The sequence below is a fragment of the Eufriesea mexicana genome, unplaced genomic scaffold (assembly GCF_001483705.2).
Source record: "Eufriesea mexicana isolate 0111107269 unplaced genomic scaffold, ASM148370v2 scaffold507, whole genome shotgun sequence".
Lineage (NCBI taxonomy): Eukaryota > Metazoa > Arthropoda > Insecta > Hymenoptera > Apidae > Eufriesea > Eufriesea mexicana.
The window spans coordinates 1,718,088-1,739,098 of NW_016908664.1; the positions used below are offsets into that span (position 1 = coordinate 1,718,088).

Here is a 21,011-nt window from a genome sequence, read left to right on the forward strand (position 1 = left end):
ACGTTACTTTCGCTATAAAATCGCTAATTTTGTGGGCCTTCGAAAATACACACACACGAGACAAATTCTAAATTTTGAAAAATTAAATTGGAATTATCGAATTCGTCAAATTGACAGCTTTTAGATTTTTTGTTTCTATCAGTGTAAAAAATATACAGGAATCTTTGATAGAATCTCTGGTGACTTTTAGATGCATTTATTTATTTATTTTTATTATATTAGCTAGTCCCAGCATTAACCCTTTGCACTCGAGAGGCGCCCTTCAGTCGCCATTTGATAAAATTTCGAAAATCGATAGTAATTAGCCCCTTGTACTCGAAGAAGAGTAGAAATTCAAAGATTCTCTATTAAAAAACTGACTATACTTTTTTGATCAGTAAATAAAGAATTATATAGTAACAGAATTATAGAATTATTTGATTTTTATACCTCGCACACTGTTACATTATATTAAATTTGATATATTAATTAATATCGATCTTCCAAATTTTACGAAATGGTGACTGAAGCTCACCTCTCACCTCTCGAGTGCAAAGGGTTAATATGTTAAATTTAAGATAATATAACTATGTGCAAAATATCGAAATCAAATAATTCCATGTATTAACTATTATACAATTTCTTATTTACTGCTTAAAAGAGTATCGTCAACTTTATAGCAGAAAATCTTTGAACTCCTATTCTTCTTTAACACTAGATTTACGGAACCCGTGAATTTGACGGAAGGGTTGCTCCAATTATACGATGCTAACAGATTTAATTAACTTACATTAAGATTGTTAATATAATATATAATTGTTTTTAAATTAAACTAATCGTTAAAAAAAGGTTTCCTTTACCTGCGAATTTGACAGGTGTCCTTAGAAATAGGTGTACAGATAGTGTCCGTAAACCTAGTGTTAAGAAAAAGATCGTCGAGTGCAAAGGGTTAATATCTCGAGCAAAATTACATATCCTTTCCCTTCTAATTCCTCGACGTGCTAATTCGTCTCAACGTGCTCGGTCACGCGAAACCCCAAATTCTCACCCTCGCTGTAAGACCTTTAACAAGCAGACTTCAACTCACACAGCGTGCTCGGTTCTACAGAGACACAATTTTCCGCCCACGTTCCAAAGACCTTCGATAAGTTCAGGGTAAATTTCGGGGAATAAATTCGATTTTCCCGGAGACACCGCATCGTTTATCAGACGCGCAACCCCTATCCGTGACGCAAGCCACCTCGCTTGGCTGCCTCGTAATTGGATTAGCGATTGAATCGAAACGCGCTCGTTCCCATGGAAGAGATTGCCATTATCGTGTCATTGTGTCCATGTCGATAACCGTGAGCGTCGACATCGAAGAAAAAGGGCGGTTCTCCGAACGCTTTCGACACTGTCCCCGATAAAAGCGATGGTGGTCATTCATAATCGCGTTCGTCACGGCCGTTTCGATGCACTAAAACCATTTCGTCATCGCGCATACATCGCTTTGTTTATCCACGACAAACACGGTCAAGGCGTTGCATTTCCGCTAAGAAAAACAATCGATAAGGAGATTATCCCTCGTCAACTTTCCTCCCCTTGAGCTCCATCTTTCGACTTTTTATTTTATCTCATCGTTGCTCGCCGATTTCGTGCAGTGTTTGAGCAGTGACGTCGCCTGACAGCGATTAGTCTCGATACGCAGCTTTCGAAACTCTTGTTTTTTCGCTGGAAATCAGCGATTGGCAGTCTGCGCTGATAAAACGTGGGAGAAAGGGCGGTTGTTTCGAAGCAAACAGCGTGGCTATTGAGTCGACACGAGGATGAACGTATCGCCTATCTTTCGACGACAATCGTTTCCGTTGCGTTTATAGAAGAAAATTTAATTGGATCGAATCGATGTACAATTATACATATAAATTTCGTCTTCTACTTTTAATCGAGAAATCTTCTAGAATATTTTTAGAGATCTCTGCATTTAATAATGGAAGCATCGAATCGGTCAACACCGGGTGACTATCAGATTTTTATTTCCGGAGTTACCGAAAGTATGCAGCTATTTTTGGAAAAGCTAATATCGAGTATTGGGAATTATGGGTAAAAGAAATAGTTACGTTATATTGTAATGAAGGTATATCTATTCTCGTAGAGAGTCAAATCTAGAGTGAAGAAAAAGGATATGCGATTGCAGCTCGTCCTGGTTCCCTAATTCTTATCTTGCGTGAGAAATAAACACTTGACACATTCCCTCTTTGACGCATGGAATAGAGATATATCTATTTCTCTTGACAGATTAATTTTTGCATATAAGATACGTTAAGACGTATCTTATTTTCAACATCGAGTTTAATTAATATCGTTTATTTATGTACACTGCGTCCAGGTACAAATTACAGCTTTTGCTTGTCGTTTCGAATATTATTTCTACAGCCAGTTGAAGTATTCTCGTGTTTTATTTTTTCTGAATTTTCTTCATTTCTTTTTTTCATTTGTTTTTTTCCTTTTTTAATTGCTTTAATGGTTTTAACTCATGAATCGGCATATTGTTTGCGCAGTCGGCGAGGTCGGTTGGAGCCTGCTCGAAAAGTTCGGTGCAACGCACGCTTTGCCTAATCACCTACGTCAATGCGGTTCTGCCTAGTTTACAAACCATAAACTGCAAAATAAACGTGAATAAATTGTTAATGAATAATGTATCGGTGAATCGATGTTTGGTGTTAAAACGTATACGAAGCGCGGCAAATGAAATTATTTTCGTCATTACTCTAACGTCAGTGCGCGTAATATATTCCAGATTTCCGACGTTCGAAAAGAAGTTCTGAATTTCAGCACGCGTCGCGAATATCTCGAACCTGCTGCGTAGCTCTTAGCTTGGCATCGCTTTCCAAAAATGTCTCTTTGGAAAACGATGCCAATTACCAGGTCACGTCACGCGGAGCTTTCCTACGCATCGAGATCCTGGCCTGTAGGCCCAATACCGACCACCCTCTGTTGCGTAATCCTCGGTGACCAAGCTCTTGCCAACGAGAATACCGAATACCGACACCACCTGGTCCGTAGGCCCGTGAACAAGAAAATAGATCACGGAACACCGATCTTCCTGCTATAAATCTTCGCGAATTAGTCTCGCGCGCGAGTCACAGGGGCCCCATTCGCGAATTAGTGTCCGTGTCAGTGCAATGGATTCGCGAAACCACGAATGGATCGTAAATCTACCTCGATCGTGACAAGCGTACCAAATTTTGCATCCTCGATCGAGGAATTTGAAAATTAAAATTCTACGAGATCTATTTACGATGCTACCATAAACACTGCGATCGTGCTAGATTCGTGATCCATATCGAAATTCTACTTGCCGTAAGTGCTAATAAGAAAATGGATTAATTCGAATACGGTAATTAACCCCTTGGCTACTGTGGGTGCATATACGCGTTCAGAAATGTTGCTTTTGTGACACGGAAGGCGCATATAAGCGCTCAACGCAGTTTGCTTTTCTGACACGGAGGACGCATATACGCGTTCAGAAATTTTGCTTTTGTGACACGGAACGCGCATATAAGCGCTCAACGCAGTTTGCTTTTCTGACACGGAGGACGCATCTCTACCCAAAATTTTGCCCTTCTCGGCGGACATTGTAAATGAATTCCTACCCGTATGGTACGACCGGTGCGTTTCAAAGTCTGTCGTAGTCAAAGGGTTAATGTGGTAGAGGATCGGGTTTATAGAGATTTAACTTTAAACTTTGATTATATTTTATTCCCTGCCGGTACAAGTGTCTTGAGTCTTGTGCGATGTGTAATGCAGAAGGTGGATTGTCGAGTGTGTTCCCTCGAACCCCTCAGCCAGGTTCTTATAGACCCTATGGCGACCCATTGTGTCACTCAGTCCTGTTTCGAAAATTGATAATCTTGATGGTTCCTCGAAGCAAACAGATCTCGATGGAGGCTGACGCCATCCAAATAAAGACTCCTCTCGCATTAATATGAATAGTTAGCAATTATGTCAGCTACCGATAGAGTTAATATATTATCGTATATCAGTTTTTCATTTTCGTCGCAATTTTACGCTCGAAAACAAATTACGGTGATATTTATTAATGTGCACATTTCTCACAGGCCGAGCTTTCATTTACATTTTCATCACCTTTGAACTCGCTGCTCGTTAATGCCTTTTTATTGTACCGTGCAATACGCTTGCCGATTACTCATAAATTCATTCGCATGCGCTCGCGCATGTTTTCATTCGTGTACGCTTTTCCACGTTATCGGTATCGCGGCAAGGCCAAGCGTGTACTCCGGCCGATTGTTGACGTCGAAAAGTGGAAGGCAAACAGCGCAGATCCGTCCACGGTTTTCGCCGCGCCATTTTTACTACCGACTTCGTGGCTTTCCGTGAAATTTCTCGATACCTCGATAAACTTGCTGCGTGATTTATGACGCTCTAACATTTTTCCTTTCGCCGCGAATTTCTCGGTAACGCGGCGAGGGCGACGTTCACGACGTTTCTGGGAACACTTGCACGCGAACTGCGTGTAACGAAAGTTTCGCCATTTTCCCGGAGTTGTTTTCGACTCGGGTAATCCGTTCTCTGGAAAACAAAATTTCCCTCCATTTTCTCCTCGTTTCTCCCGCTCGTTTCGTTTTTGCGAAAACGTGCGCGCGGTGAAAAATCGAGAAGTATTCGCTGTCCCCTTCTCTCTCTCTCGCAGTCCTCTCGCTCGCTCGTTCAATTAACTTTGCATATCGCGCGGTTGTGAATTAATCTTAATGAACGCGTTTATCTATTGAACTCGTACGCGCGTGTCTTCGCGCGACCACTCGCGTCAAAGCGTTTCCTCTTTTTCCCCGAGGTCCGTTTTTGTTCTACAAATAGATGCACGTCTCTCGCTCGACTCTCTTTCTCCGTCGTATCTTCGCGATAATAATTTGCAAACTTTTACGATCCTTTCGTCCGACGAAATTTCATGGCGTCTCGGAGCACGGGGCTTTTACCTTCGCGATACGCAGTTTCTTTTTTAGGTCGCCGGTTAAAAGAAATCAACGTCGACACGACACCTGGTGCACTAAATACTTCCATGCATAATACACGTATGCATACGTCCAGCGATAAAAGTTAGAGGATAACGTCATTCGCAAACTTTTTTACATTTTTTATTTTCCGAGATACACGCGGTAAAAATAAAAATGGAACGAAGAGATAACATCTTGCTATCTATTTGTGTTTTCTTAAACTCTGTTTGTAACTTTAAGATTAGCTTTAGATCAATTAGATAAAGGGTATATAAAAATTAGTATATTTCGATCAACACCGAGCTACCATGACTCGTGATCATTTTTAAACTTTTAATTTATTATTTTATTTATTAATTTCGTTAAATTAATTTGCTTCTTTTTTCTTCTTTAGATCAATTAGATGAAGGGTATATAAAAATTAGTATATTTTGATCAACACCGAGCTACCATAACTCGTGACCATTTTTAAGCTTTTAATTTATTATTTTATTTATTAATTTTGTTAAATTAATTTTCTTCTTGTTTCTTCTTTAGATATAGAGTATATAATAATTAGTATATTTTGATTAACACCGAGCTACCATAACTCGCGACCATTTTTGAGCTTTTAATTTATTATTTTATTCATTAATTTTGTTAAATTAATTTTCTTCTTTTTCCTCCTTTAGATCAATTAGATAAAGAGTATATAAAAATTAGTATATTTTGATCAACACCGAGCTACCATAACTCGTGACCATTTTTAAGCTTTTAATTTATTATTTTATTTATTAATTTTGTTAAATTAATTTTCTTCTTTTTATAATAATTAATTGATTAATTAATTAATTAATTTTTTTCTGCTATATATTTAATCCTATATCTCGATTCTATCTAGAATTAATTTTCTTCCAGTATATATTTAATTAATATCTCGATTCTATCTAGAATTAATTTCCTTTCAGTATACATTTAATTAATATCTGGATTCTATCTAGAATTAATTTCCTTTCAGTATATATTTAATTAATATCTCGATTCTATCTAGAATTAATTTTCTTCTAGTATATATTTAATTAGTATCTCGGTATCTTCCGTTATTGCATTTTCTTCTTTCATTTCTACATCTATCATTGGCGTGAAACTGTTTGTGCTAGCTTGAGTATTCGTATAAAATATTCGACGTCCACGAAAATACTAGATTTCGCAACCCCTCGCAAAATCAAAGGCGGGAAACAACGTCCATAAATCACGATTCTGTTATTTATTCCTCGACTCGTGATCTTATTTTCCTCCTCTCTCGATCGATTATTAAACTCGACGACCAATCAGAATGCACTCCTTTGCTCTTGTTTCCACGCACTGGTCTTAATGGAAAATCTAGAGCAAATATGTTTACGTTCGGTATTGAATCATCGGAGATAAGCAAGCGCGTTATGTATGTCACGTCGGATGGTTGCTCCATTGAGAAGCTCTGCTCGTTTTTCGCGCAGGGAGCACGAAGGAGGAGAGGTCCTGCGGTCGTATCGCGATAAAAAGGTTAATCGAATTATTTCCACCGGCCTCCCATAATGTATTATTCATCGATGGTGAGGCAGGTCGTAGGTCAGTCCCGGTTTAATTTCTCGAAGGCAGTAAATCGAGGTTCGCTACGTGCGGGCCTCTCCTGCGTCATGTGTTGCCCACCTCGAAATGCTTAGCCGATACACTGGTATTTTCCTCGATCGTTCCGTCATGACGGACTACACGACTGACGCAACGCCGATGAAAATATCTGCGCTAGTTCCGATAAATCGCGGTATCGCCAAGTACGCCGTTCAGCCTATAGTGGTTATCGAGGGTGCACGGGTGTTCGATCGGCATGGTGTCACTTGGTGAACTGGCACGAACAATATTTACGAATCGAGGCATTTCTCGGATCGCGATTCGCGACGAATCTCGGTTACAAATTAATCGCTGGAAATGCAAACGAGAATCACGGTTCCGAGTTTTGACTCGTATTAACACTAAAACTACCAACCCAGTGAAAATGACTGGTCCCAGAATTTTCCTTTTTGCAATCACCGAACACATACATCTGCTTTAAGAATAAAATTGGTATCAACTCGTATTAAGAAAGAACTGTAATCAATATATTCACTCATATTCATCGTATCGCTGAAATTACTATAATCTATGCACGTTATAGTTAGGTACCCATTAAAGATCGGTAGTTCTAGTGTTAAACGGATTTGTCTCATCCTTGCAGGTTTAATGCTTCCGTTATTGAAGGAGAATTGACTGCCTGATCAGGCCGAACGAGGTAAAATTGTTTCACGCCACGCAGATTTTCAGGGACTCGTTTACTAATAATAACCGAAAATCGATAAGCTCAGGTGGTTTAAGCTAGGATAGGCTGGTTAGAAATAGCCGACGTTGCGAATGATTTATCGTCGCAGATGTATGTAATTAGTATTGCACGTGTCGCGAACGTCCAGCCTGATTTATCGGTTCCGAGCTTTTTACGGGGCTTATTGACTCGGGTCGTCGTACAAGTCCTCGCGAGTTCCACAATCGCGCGCGAAATTTCATTCCGAGCATTTTCGAAGACCTATCTCTCGACGTCCAGCATCGCGACGTTCGTCGAATATTTCGGATATTACGTTGCTATAATTGGTCCGTGATCGAGCGATTTCCGGAAGAAGCGAAACGGATATAACCGCTTGCACGAGTACCTTAAGCATTCGCGATTAGCTCCGCAGCTTTAACGAATGTTCATCCAATTATTCCTAACACGTGAACGGTTCGATTATCCGACCGATAGTAAGACCGTATGACGCACAAGTGGATGAACTAGCGTCATCTTCTTTTTGGAGTTGACAGTGCATCGATGTCGCTCTGCATACCTAAAACATCTGCGTCTAGTTCTCGCGTGCTGTCGCGTGACGTCAACTGGGGCACCTAAGTGGTACCCAAGTGGTACCCAAGTGGCACCCAAGAGGCACTCAAGAGGCACCCAAGTAGTACCCGAGAGGCACCCAAATGGGCACCCAAGTAGCACCCAAGTAGCACCGAAGGGGCACCCAAATGGCACCCAAATGACACCCAAGTAGTATCCAAGAGGCACCCAAGTAGCACCCAAATGGCACCCAAATATTACCCAAGGGGCACCCAAATAGACACCCAAGTAGCACGCAAGGGGCACCCAAGTAGCATCCAAAGCGCACCTAAATGGCACACAAGTAGTATCCAAGGGGCACCCAAATAGGCACCCAAGTAGCACCCAAGGGGCACCCAAGTAACACCCAAGGGGCACCCAAATGGCACCCAAATGACACCCAAGTAGTATCCAAGAGGCACCCAAGTAGCACCCAAATGGCACCCGAGTGTCACCCAAGTGTCACCCAAAAATTCCGCATAACCGCGTTTCGCCATTTGTCCGACGTGAAAACGCTTACGAGCTCTAACCTACGCGAATCGATCGATCATCGATCGACGCACATCCGCGTGTCACCGGAAGCATGCAGCGATGCGATAAATAGGTGACGTTCCGAGAACGACGCGTTCCAATGAAGCGGCGAGGTTGCGACGCGTTCCTTGAACGACGTTAGTCACGGAACACGTCTCTTCACGGGAAAGCACGCAGACGACCCAGTTCCCGGAGGCTGAGCGGTTCGATCGAAAATAAGAGTGACCGAATCGGGAATCGCGAGAGACGATGAGAGAAACGACGCAGTTCATTCGCCCACGGGTTGAAAAGTCAAAGCAGCGGATGCCGCCGCCCATGGCTAAGAATAGCACGTGGCGATCATTGCTTCTTGTCACCTCCGTCGACTTGTGCTTCTGCTGCTCATCGTTGTAAACAAACGCGCTGCACACCGTGGCGACACCGTCGACGGTGCCCCACCTGTCCAAACCGAGCATGTACTCTCTCTTTCACCGGCACAGAGAGGGGCGAGGGGCACGTTACATCGTCTAAATTTAATGTTCCTCGTTCACAGTCGGATCACTGCCACTCTGCATCGTCGCTATTTATACGCCGGCCGATGCATTGTTAGCTGCACTGTAACCTGCGAATCTCAGTCTCGCGAATCTTATTATATCCCATTAGAGATCGTCCATTGAATCGCGGAACGCGCTACTTTTAAATTTCTCCCTTTTATTTTCATTCTCGTGCCTTCCCTGCTTCCGTTCGAAAACAGAACGGAGCAGACTAAATATCAAATGACGTGTCGTACACGAATTTATCGCCTGTTTGTACACTGAATTTATGGCGAATTCGAGATGGTGTTTTGGAACCGGCTTGGCTTCGATGCCGTGTTTCGATATCGAATACGCGTAATCTCGTGTATCTCGGAACTTTCGCCGAACATTTCGGCGCCAATGAGTCTGCTGGTCTTTGTTATTGGCTACGTTCTGCGTTGTTCCTTCGCCACACTAATTTCGGACGTGACGAACCGCGGTTAGGGTAATTGGTAGCTACATCGACGTCTTAAGCTTTCGTATGGTCCACTGGACAATACCAGTTAGTCGATATTCGTTTGTCTGCAAATGTGAACCGAGTGTTGGTCTGCTTACAGGAGAAGGAGGTCAAGATGTTGAGAGTTGGATCTGTACTGGCCGTGTTGGTCCTGCTGACCATCGCGAAGATCGTTGTCTCGAATCACTGTCTCACGATGCTCGAAGGTAAGCTGTTACTCGAACGTGTCTGACCACGTACGCACCCTTTTCCCTTAGGCATCGATACAAATGTCAAGACACTAGAGAAATTGTACTCGTCAATCGTGTCGATGCATGCATCGAGGAAACGTATCGACGTCTGTAGGCCACTTATGATCCATTTATACCATTCACGAGTTCAGGTGTTTCGATAATTATTCGCTAGTACGCGTAATGCCAGAGTACTGTGGGGGGGTCCTCATCCATGATTGTTGAAGTCGTTCGGTAGCAGGTATCCTCGATGTAGTGGTGGTGTTAGAAGGGACAAAAGGAAAAGGAAGGGATGATTTTCGTCCTGGCAGGACCTGCTAGATACCCTTACTGACGAGTTCACTAGCAGGCTAATTTCTTTTTTTTCCAATTTAATATACGTTTAATGCGCCAGAAACTAGATACAATAATATACGTACACAAAAAGAACGAAAACGTACAATAGGGTTATAAATGAAAATTTATAGTATGAGATCGATAGCTCCAGCGTGAAGCACTCGTGATCTAAAATTAAATTTAATCTACCGCGCTTATCGGTATAAGATAATATAGACCTAAGAACTATCTTATTATTAAAATGCGTGTTTGCCTATGTACAGAAAGGCAAAAATTATGAAAATTATGCAGCTTTTGGTTATAAGTGGGTAAGCTGCAGGGAGTGGACTAGATAAATAAATAAATAAATAAATAGGGAGAGGGGGATGAGGGAGGAGGAGGTGGATGGGTCCACTAGCAGGTCCTGCTTTAGATGGGGAATACCTAGGAGAGTTTGAAAATTATATATATAGGAAACGAAGGGTTTTTAACGAGGACTTGCGAAAAAGTCGTCGACTTTCTTCAAGTAGGAATCCATCTATTGACGATGGTGAGAATGATGCCGCTACAGTACTATCGTTTCGTTCGACTAGTCAGTGGTATAAATGGATCCTCAGCCGCGACGAGAACACTGACCGGAGTACTAACATTTTAACAGAGGTGTATCCGAAGAAGGTGGTCCAACAGTCGATGAACATTACCTTCGGGGTGTCTCGCAGGGTGTCTCAGAGGATGGCCACTATCGTGATGAAAATTTTCCTGACGGAGGTGCTCGGTTATCCGGACGTTTTCATTTTCGAACTGGAAGATGACAGCTTTGGCAGAAATTTCGACGAAATAGCGATTGGTATAACGGAGTAAGCAACAAACTCGAACAGCAAACACCTATTCTTAAAATTAGCACTCGCTGAAAGTTCGTCCCCATGGGGAAAGGTTACGAAGAAAATTTTCCAACGGAATTGTTTCCAGGTGGAAAATTGCACCTTGTACGGGGAATCTTAATTATAAAGAGACGTTTTCCCTCTGACCTCGCGAGATTAAAATTACTCTCGCGAGTCGTGGTGGGAAAATGGACGATAGGGTATTCACGGTGAACGATTTCTTCGAACAGAGAGTCTATGGTGAACATGGAGGTCTGGTTCCCGCCACAGGTGGACACGACGCCGTTGTTACACTTGCACGACGTGAAAGAATGCGGATCCATTGCACCACCGGGTCATTTCGGCTGGTTCGTTCCCGCCCCGTTGTCAAGGCTTGGGGACAATTGGGTAATCTTCGCCAGGCCAGAAACAGCTGCTCGTTTTGACGTGGACGAGTTCACGTTGGAGAACATTCGGAATTTCACCGTGAACCAGGCCACGGAATCACACTTCTGCGACGAACCTTTCTGTCAACGTGGAATGTACATTCCCGAGAGGTGTCGAGGTAACCCGTGCGCCCTTCTGCTGACCAGTTACGCCAACGTGACGAATTTCGTCAAGGATCACATCGACGAGATGAAGCTGTACGTGAAGGTGGCCTGGGTCGGGTCGAACCTGAAGTACGTGACGGAAACATTGACCAAGGAGTTGCTCAGCCGAAATTCCACCGCGTCAGACGTTAACAGGTATTATTTGGCACATTTCTCCATGCACGAAAGCATCTTTCTTCTGCTTTCGACCGATATTTTCGCGCGGAGATACAAAGCAGATAAGCTGTTTCGTTGTGGGACAGGGAAGACACAGTTAAGGTCTTCCAACAGCCAGGTATATTTTTCGATATTTTCGCGCGGAGATACGAAGCAGATAAGCTGTTTCGTTGTGGGACAGGGAAGACACAGTTAAGGTCTTCCAACAGCCAGGTCTTTAGGACCAGAACAATTCGGCATCGGAATTTTCTTATTTATGCCTGCTGCAGGTTTGAAAATTTTCTCTTTTATTATGACTTCCTTCCGTGAGGACCCTAATTTAACGAAATTAGGCCACGGTATTTAAGACTTGGCTGTGAATAGGCTTGAGGGTTCCATGTGGTCCGCATACGTTGGGATTCTCGATGGGGTCACCAGTGCACGGGTGGACCCTGCGTACCTCACCTTGAAGGAGAGGGTTCTACTATAGTCTTCGTTTGGCAAGACCTTCCCTTCCTTCAAGGTGACCGATTTGCGAACCAAGGGAACGCCCTTAGTAAGAGTTGTTGTTATTTAAGATTTCAAGAAATAGAGTCAATTAGAGTTGAGATCGTGTCATGTCCAGTCCCTAATCTGCGGGAATTTTGGAATAAGCCGAAGTACCCTCCAGCGTAGTAGAGACTTCGTGACTCTATCCTAACATAATCCTAGATATACTGCTTTCGCGTTTCTTCAATTCCCTGCAACGAAATGCACGAAATTGCTGGAATGCGGATCATGGAAAAATTGCGTTACTCATGGTCGCCGTTATTCCTGCGAGATCGTGTCCCGCAGTAAACGTCTCCCCGAAATAGCATCTCGAAAACAATCTGTACGCGCAAACATCCATCGACCTGTGCGTTTCTTTTTATTATCGAGCGTCCGCTGCAAGCATCGCTTTCCTGTTTTTCTCCGAGCCGATCCGCTCGAGAAACGGGCTTCGTGTTTTCGTATTTTATTATCGCGCACGAAAACGATCGTTCTCGTTTTTCCAGCTCCTTGGTGTTCCTCCACTGGACACCCAGCAGCCTGATCCCGAGCGAGATGAACGTCTCCGTCATCGACTTCCCACGCTGTGGTACGAGCAAGTCGGAAGTCGGTTGCATGTACGAGTCGAATAGGTTGGTGAAGCTGGTCTGGGCTAGACTCGAGTACATCGCCAAGCTGGCCTACGAGGCGATTAATCACGCGAAATTCACCGGCGAGATGTACACGGATCTCATCAACAGATACAACGATCTCATCGGAAGAGTGGACGAAGAGGAGATCGCGTGTGGCTGGTTGCGAGACAATCTCAACTATACCCTTGCACATTGGATGCCGAATAACGCTGACAAGAGCACTCTGTACATAGGTGGAATATTCCCTATGAGCGAGACCTTCTACTCGGGCAAATCGATATTAATCGCAGCCAATATGGCGAAAGTGTCGATCAATGTGAACAACAGTATCCTCAGAGACTATAACTTCAGCCTATTAGTCAGCGACGGTCAATGTAAGCCGGACATGGTGATGAGATCCTTTATCGATTATCTAGTGCATCATCAGTACGACCAGCTGGTCGGTGTTTTGGGACCAGCTTGCTCGGAGACTGTAGAGCCTCTCGTTGGGGTCTCGAAGCATTATAAGACCGTGGTGATCAGCTATAGCGCAGAAGGGTCCAGTTTCAACGATCGCACTAAGTACCCCTACTTCTTTCGAACCATCGGCGAGAATAAACAGTACAAGCACGTTTACTTGCAACTGCTGAAGAAATTCGGCTGGAAGAGGGTGGCCTCGCTGACAGAGGATGGCCAGAAGTACACGGAATATATATCGTACATGCAGGATATACTTAGGGACAACGGGATCACGTTCGTGGCGAATGCAAAATTCCCTAGGGAACGGGAGGCCGACGTAATGACGAAGGTAATGATCTTTGTGGGATGAACCCTTTGCACTCGATGATTTTTTACAGAAAAATAGTAATTCGAGGACTCTGTCATAGAGTCGACGATATTTTTAAAATGGTAGATGAGAAATCATATGCAAATTAAGACGTAGAATTATTTTTCTTCCACATTCCACCCGTCGTTAAATTAAAGTAATTTTAAATTTGATATATTAATTAACGTGGATCTTTAGAATCTGATTCAATGGTGACTGAGAGTCGCCTCTCGAGTGCAAAAAGGTTAAATGTCTTGTTGAAATCACGAGAGAGCCGAGTTAGAGTAGCTTCGATACCGAGCCGATTGACAGAGCGATTGTTCAGATAGATGATTATATATTTCGATGAATAAATTGTAGCAAAACTCGTTACAATGTCGGGACTAGGTATGTAGAAATTATGGAAAATAACCGTGTATGCATATTTATATTTTGTTACGATAATACCGGGAAACGTTATCTGTTCGTACGCCCCAGATAAAAGCTTAGCCTTAGGGGGCATTGGGCAACGAGTTTGCGAATTTGTCGAAGCAATATTTTTTTTCTTCCTACCAGCTCGATTTCCTTGTCGGAAGCGAATTTTGATAAGCGTTAATTACAGTGTAACAACGTAGTGGGCGAAAATCGCGAAGGTCTAGCGGATTAATATTAACCTTTTGCACTCGACGACTTTTGGCCAGAGAAGAGTAGAAATTCAAAGATTCTCTACTAAAAAACTGACAATACCTTTTGAGCAGTAAATACAGAATTGTATAATAATAGAATTGTAGAATTATTTGATTTCGATACCTCGCACACTGTTACATTGCATTAAATTTGATATATTAATTAATATCGATCTTGCAAATTTTATGAAATGGTGACTGAAGCTCACCTCTCGAGTGCAAAGGGTTAATAAACATTTCGGTGTTTTATCGATTCGCTTTAAATATTTCAAGAGCGTGAGTTTCCGACGTTACCTTGCATATTTTCGCGATTACAAATGCCGAAGAAATATCTTTAATATTCATTGCTAGAACGAGCGTTTGCGTTTGGCGAAATTAATGAAAGTACGTCGATTTGCAGTACTTGCAAGATCTGAAGCAGAAGAAGGCGAAGATCATTATCGCTGATGTGTACGACCAAATAGCACGGCAGGTGATGTGCGAGGCGTACAGATTAGAAATGACTGCAATCCAGGTAATTACACATGGAGTAATAATTAGTATTTTATCGCAGAATATTTTTCATGTAGATAAATAAGGCAATTAAAGGATATTTCACACGTATTTGATCTGTTTCGTAGATACTCCATATTTTATTTGTTACTTTGCACAAAGTTTTTCATTTTTTACAGCCACTGAGATTAAAGTAAAATTTCAATTGTAGTAGATAGTCGTAATTTTATATTCAAGTTAAGAAGTAATAATAGCAGTACAAATTTCATTATGGCTACTTCATGGTTAGACTTCTTTGACAAATTTTATATATAGAAAGAATAACGCTGCATTAATTTTAATAGATAGAATTTCGAGTAATTTTGAAATTCGTATTCTTTTATATTTATCCATCGTTTTGATAAGGTACTATTACGATATTAAATATTGGTTACGTGACAGCCAATCAAATATTAAGAATTATTATAGAGCCAAATTTTATTATGGCTACCTCATTGCTGGACTTCTTTGACAAATTTTATACATACAAAGAACAATGCTGTATTAATTTTAATAGGTAGAACTTTGAATATTTTTGAAATTCGTTCTCACTGATATTTATCCATCGCTTTGAAAAGATACCATTACGATGTTAAAAATCGATCACGTGACATCCAATATAATATTAAGAATAACTACAGAACACGATAATTTGTAGAATTCCAAATGGAAAAATTCCATACATTCCATTTTTAATTTAAAAATCCTCAAGATTTTTAATAATATCGATATTTCCTGGATCGACAAGAATTATTTCGCGAAGCGTTGGGTCATTCGAAACCCATAAAAATCGGTACCCGTAATTAGAAATCTCCCAAACTCCATCTTCCACCCCGAGTATCTACGGAAACGACCGGATATCGCCACGAAATTGCGACTCTATTGTCTAAAATTAATTTCCCGCTGTCAAAGGGCTACGTGTGGTTTCTACCCCTTTGGCTGCGACCGGAGTGGTACGACACGGACCGATACAATCGCGCTGGGGAACAGGTGCCGTGTACCACGATGGAAATGAGCAAGGCCATAAACGGTTATTTCGGTCTCTCTCACGCGTACTTCGCACCCGATGACGAAATCATGCAAGAAGGAATAACGGTGCGCCAATGGCGCGATCGTTACGAGTCCAAGTGCCGACAGAAAGATCAACCCCCGTCTAATTACGCTGGTTTCGCTTACGACGCCATGTGGACGTACGCTTACGCGATGGATCGACTGCTGAAGGAGAACCAGAGTTACGTCTTCGAGCTCCACAGCCCGGAAACTAGCAACAGATTAACGGACATCATCGGAGAGATGGATTTCCATGGGGTAAATGAACGATCGATAAACTCATAACATATCGAATTTTAATTTACTTTGTAAATTAAAACGAATTAGCCAACGAATGCCACCATATTCGAGACATTATAAATATTCTAAAAAAATCGAATGCCGCCATACAGGCGACATGACGTGATATTTTAGGAAATCTGTTAGGTTCGGCCTTCATCATGCACTCCCATTATTTTTCTGAAATTTTCAATTCAGTATCCTTTTGTATGGACATATCTCTTCATATACTATCTATTATTACTGAAAGTTTCCATAAAATCCAATAAAGCGATATTAATTATGCACCTTTTCTCGCTCTAGAAATAAAGCACTTAATTTCTTAAAAATCCGTCGACCTACTGGTTATTATTCTAGAAAAATGCGCTCGTTCGTTAAGGGTTAAAAAATTACTAAATTTTGATCCATATATTCATGAAACCATTGCCAGCTGCTGTAAAACTTTAGGATTTATTATGAGATGTCGTGCTGACTTCAAAAATGTAAACTCCTTAACACTAGATTTACAGAACCCGTGAATTTTACGGAAGGGTTGCTCCAATTATACGATGGTAACAGATTTAGTTAACTTATATTAAGATTGTTAATATAATATATAATTGTTTTTAAATTAAATTAATCGTTAAAAAAAGAAGGCACGTGGTTTCCTCTACCTGTCAATTTGACAGGTGTCCTTAGAGATAGGTATACAGATAGCGTCCGTAAACCTAGTGTTTAAGAGTCTTATATTGTACCTTAGTTAGGTGCCTACGTTTAGAATATGCCTCGACGATTTGGTCTGCAACAAAAGCTGGTGAAAAATATCATATTGATCAGATTCAACACAGATTTCTAAGATTTGCTAGCTATAAACTTGAACGTTATATGAGTATTTATGATCACGATTATGAACCTGTTCAACGCAAGCTTAATCTTAAATCTCTCGAATCAAGCAAAATTGCTGCCGACCTTTTGTTTCTCTTTAAAATTATAAACGCTATTATACACAGTCCAGAATTATTATCTTTCGTTAATTTTCATGCTGCTTCAAGAAATTTAAGAGACTTTCAAATCTTTATACCTGACCAGCATAATACTGCACGACTTGAATCAGCAGACCCTATCAATAGAATATCCATTCTTGCAAACAGTTTCTCATTAAACCTTCAATTTTTTGGCATTAGTATCTCCTCGTTTAAAAACCAGATTTTAAATCTCTGAGCAAATTATTTATATTGGCTATATCGGCATTTGAACTATACGTAACCTATTGTAGAGATTGGGTGGAACACGAATAATATAAAACTATTTATTAACCATAAAATATAATATAGAATGTGCGGTGACGGTAAAGACTACGAATATAATCTATCAACTAAACTCTTTCAACTACGACACAATTATACCTAACAACACGAATACACTTAACAACACGAATACAACTAACAACACCTTTTTTCACAACTCTCTGCTACGAACTCTAATATACTACACGTACTACGACAGACTACACACTCTCGCCCTTGCATCCCTATTTAAAACCATACATTATATCCTCTTTCATACCTATTCTCTCTTTCCAATCACACTTTCCCACGCACTCCTCGCAATCTTACCCTCAGTGGGTCACGTAGCCCAAACGCTCAAACGCATTCCTAAAGACACTCTTCATAAGATTCATAAACATCCCGTCCACACGATCCTAGCGCACGGTCATTTGTCCTTTCGCACGCACTCTAGAAAACATGCTCATCCTGCGATACCACTATATTTTTTATTTTTTGTTTATACACTAATGGGTTCTATTACCCGTAAATTATTATTAAATAAATAAATAAAAATGAATTATTTAGGTGTCTGGGAGGATCAAATTCTTCGGTGGTCCTTCAAGATACTCGGTCATCAACATCGTTCAGTACGTGAATAACGAAACTCGAATGGTCGGTAATTTCTACCCGAATGTATCAGAGACCAAGCACGAAGTCGTGGGTGGTAGATTGGATCTGAACGTCTCTGCCTTGGTCTGGCTATCCAAAACGATGCCAGACGACGGCTCTGAACCACCCCAACGTTGTGTCATCGGCGGTTTCGCCGATTTCCTAAACGTGTCCTGCGAAGTTGCATTTGTGGTAGTCAATTTCCTTGGCTTTGGCTTGCTGGGGGTGTTACTGATCATTGGTTTCATCATCATCAAGAGAAGGTGAGCTAGGAATTTCTTCTAATATAAGGGTTTACGTATCGGATACTCTTCGACAGTACCCATAAACGTTTCTATATCTGCTTCTCACAGATACGAAAAGAAAGTGCGTCTACACGAGAAGTACATGAAGTCCATGAAGTACATGATGGACGGGTGCGACCTGGACAAATGGGAGATACCCAGAGACAGGGTGGTTATTAATCGGAAACTGGGCGAGGGTGCGTTCGGAACCGTTTACGGTGGCGAAGCGTTCTTCCCTGAGAAAGGTTGGCTGGCCGTAGCCGTGAAGACTTTAAAAGCCGGAAGCTCCACTGACGAGAAGTTGGACTTCCTCAGTGAGGTGGAAGTAATGAAGAGATTCGAGCATAAGAATATAATCAAACTGCTGGGTGTGTGCATCAAAGGCGAGCCTGTCTTAACCGTCATGGAATTCATGCTCTATGGCGACCTGAAAACGTACCTACTCGCCAGAAGACATCTCGTCAACGATCGCAATTACGAAGATTCGGACGAGATTTCTAATAAAAAGTTAACCGCGATGGCGCTGGACGTGGCTAGGGCTCTTAGCTATTTGGCACAAATGAAATACGTTCACAGGTAAGTGCAAAATTCTCACCTTCTTTCTACATGAGATTTATTTAGGAAGAATACCTCTTTCAGGAATATCTAATTCAGCCTTCGAAACTTAAGTTTCTCTTTCTTTCGCACAGGGACATTGCCTCGCGAAATTGTCTGGTGAACGCTCAGCGCATAGTCAAACTTGGCGATTTCGGTATGACGAGGCCGATGTACGAAAACGACTACTACAAATTCAATCGAAGAGGTACAACCGTGCAATTATAAGACTTGCCAATTCGAATGCCAGAAATGTCGAACGGAATAATTCTTACTTTAGGTATGCTTCCGGTGAGATGGATGGCACCAGAGTCACTAGGCCTAGGGATCTTCACTCCAGCCTCGGACGTCTGGTCCTACGGAGTTTTGCTCTATGAGATCATCACGTTTGGTAGCTTTCCCTTCCAAGGGATGAGCAATAACGAAGTACTGACTCACGTCAAGAATGGAAACTCCTTGATAGTTCCTAAAGGAGTGAAATTGCAGCTGTAAGATCAACCCTCTTCCACTGTCTACATTCTGTCAACTCTGTTTCAATTTTCACAACGTTCAAACTGTCTTATATTTCACAGAGTAAACTTGATGTACTCTTGCTGGAGGAAAGAGCATACGAAGAGGCCAACTGCTCCGGAGATCGTCGATTTCCTAGCAACGAATCCTCGGATTCTGTCTCCGTGTTTAGACGTTCCTTTGTCCAGCGTACAGATCGAGCACACTGGGCAACTAGATATACAGTTGACAGAGAATTTCAGGAAGTTCTCGTTATCCTGGCCACCTGAGCGTTCCACGACCAGGTCATCCACGTCTACGTCGAGCCCACTGGGACCACCCAGTCCTCCTCTACTCGACATCAACTGCCATGACGAAAAGCAGAATCCAGACTTATTGTTGGGCAACGCGAACTCCGACATGGAGTGCTCTAGGCCTCTCCTCATGAACTCCGAGGAGCCTTCGTCGGGCTCGGCGGTGATCCTGCAGAATTTCAAGCAGAAGGAGGAAGCAGCGCACAGGTACGTGAATATTCAGCCGGGAATGACGAACAACTTTCGACGTCAGAGCGGCGGGAACATCCAGCTAGAGGAGAGGAACGCCATGCTGCCAGGCAACAAGAGATCGGACGACGTGTCGATTCTTTGACAGCAGAGGAAACACGCGATTTCGCGACAAAAATCGATGGTGCACTTCTACAGACGTGCCGAGGGTATATTCGAAAGATACGCGAAAAGGTCGTACAGGAAAACGAGCGTCTAGATCGTCTCGTCGCCATCTTGGTGGTCAGCTGACCGGTGTAGATAGATTTCGGTACGAGTTCTCCGGTCAACTATTGCAATCTCGCGATGGTGGAAGTGTAGTTTCCTCGATGTTTATTTCTCTAGCGAGTAGGATGATTCGTTGGAAATTAAAATCCTGCCGATTTAGCTATGATAAATGAAGTCTACCGTAGGTACCAGTGACGGAAACAGGAAACATTATCAGTTGCAATAAGCGAAAATTCCGGTGCGAAGTTTCGAATCCACAGAAACGAACTGGTTCCGTAGGTTTTCGCTCAATCCACTTTTGAGACTGATATACTGTAGAAATATTAAGTTACCAATCGACGCGACAGCGCTGGAGATTTCTCAGGAAATTGAAACAGTTTCGTACGCACAAGAAAATGAAAGTAGGCTTCTAGAATACTTCTGTCTGCTCTAATAGCAGTGATATTTCGCAAATGAAAGTACGTCGAGCGGAGTAATTCTTTGATCAAAATAGAAATTTCCATTGTTTTCGCGTCGAGCAAGAAGTAAACAGAAAAGGCTGCTTCGGTTAGATAGGAAGATAATGGAAAGGAGAATGACTGATAAACGAACAGAGGCGGAAGAATTTCGCAAGCAGCATTTCTCTGTCCAAACACGATCTCGATCATCGAGACGCGTATGGCTTCGTCAGATTTCCTTCGGGATAGACACGTGTTTTAGGCAATCGCATCGACTTTTTGACACTTCGCGAAGAAGTTGGCGCATTTTTATGGACAAAACCGCACAGAAACAGAGCAATATTTTACACGAGGGAACAGTCGAGCCTCGACGTTCACGTGTGTAGCCATGACATTTATATAGAAACGTAAATTTTACGCGAACACGTCTGAGGACACAGCTCGCGAGATATATCGGAAGAAATCGCAA

The 21,011-nt window shown here is 42.1% G+C and overlaps 1 protein-coding gene across 1 annotated transcript in view; it reads left to right on the forward strand.

Moving 5' to 3' along the window:
- The window catches only part of LOC108545751 (uncharacterized), a 34,258-nt gene extending 13,523 nt beyond the window's left edge, over positions 1–20,735 (forward strand). Inside the window, exons 2-12 of the mRNA XM_017897527.1 lie at positions 9,512–9,617; positions 10,615–10,813; positions 11,068–11,562; positions 12,597–13,509; positions 14,593–14,706; positions 15,636–16,031; positions 17,885–18,231; positions 18,322–18,828; positions 18,942–19,054; positions 19,127–19,334; positions 19,419–20,735. Of these exons, the coding sequence (XP_017753016.1) occupies positions 9,527–9,617; positions 10,615–10,813; positions 11,068–11,562; positions 12,597–13,509; positions 14,593–14,706; positions 15,636–16,031; positions 17,885–18,231; positions 18,322–18,828; positions 18,942–19,054; positions 19,127–19,334; positions 19,419–19,983 (3,948 nt within the window). The 5' untranslated portion in view covers positions 9,512–9,526 and the 3' untranslated portion in view covers positions 19,984–20,735. The remainder of the gene's footprint in view (positions 1–9,511; positions 9,618–10,614; positions 10,814–11,067; positions 11,563–12,596; positions 13,510–14,592; positions 14,707–15,635; positions 16,032–17,884; positions 18,232–18,321; positions 18,829–18,941; positions 19,055–19,126; positions 19,335–19,418) is intronic.
- Positions 20,736–21,011: the final 276 nt, after the last annotated feature.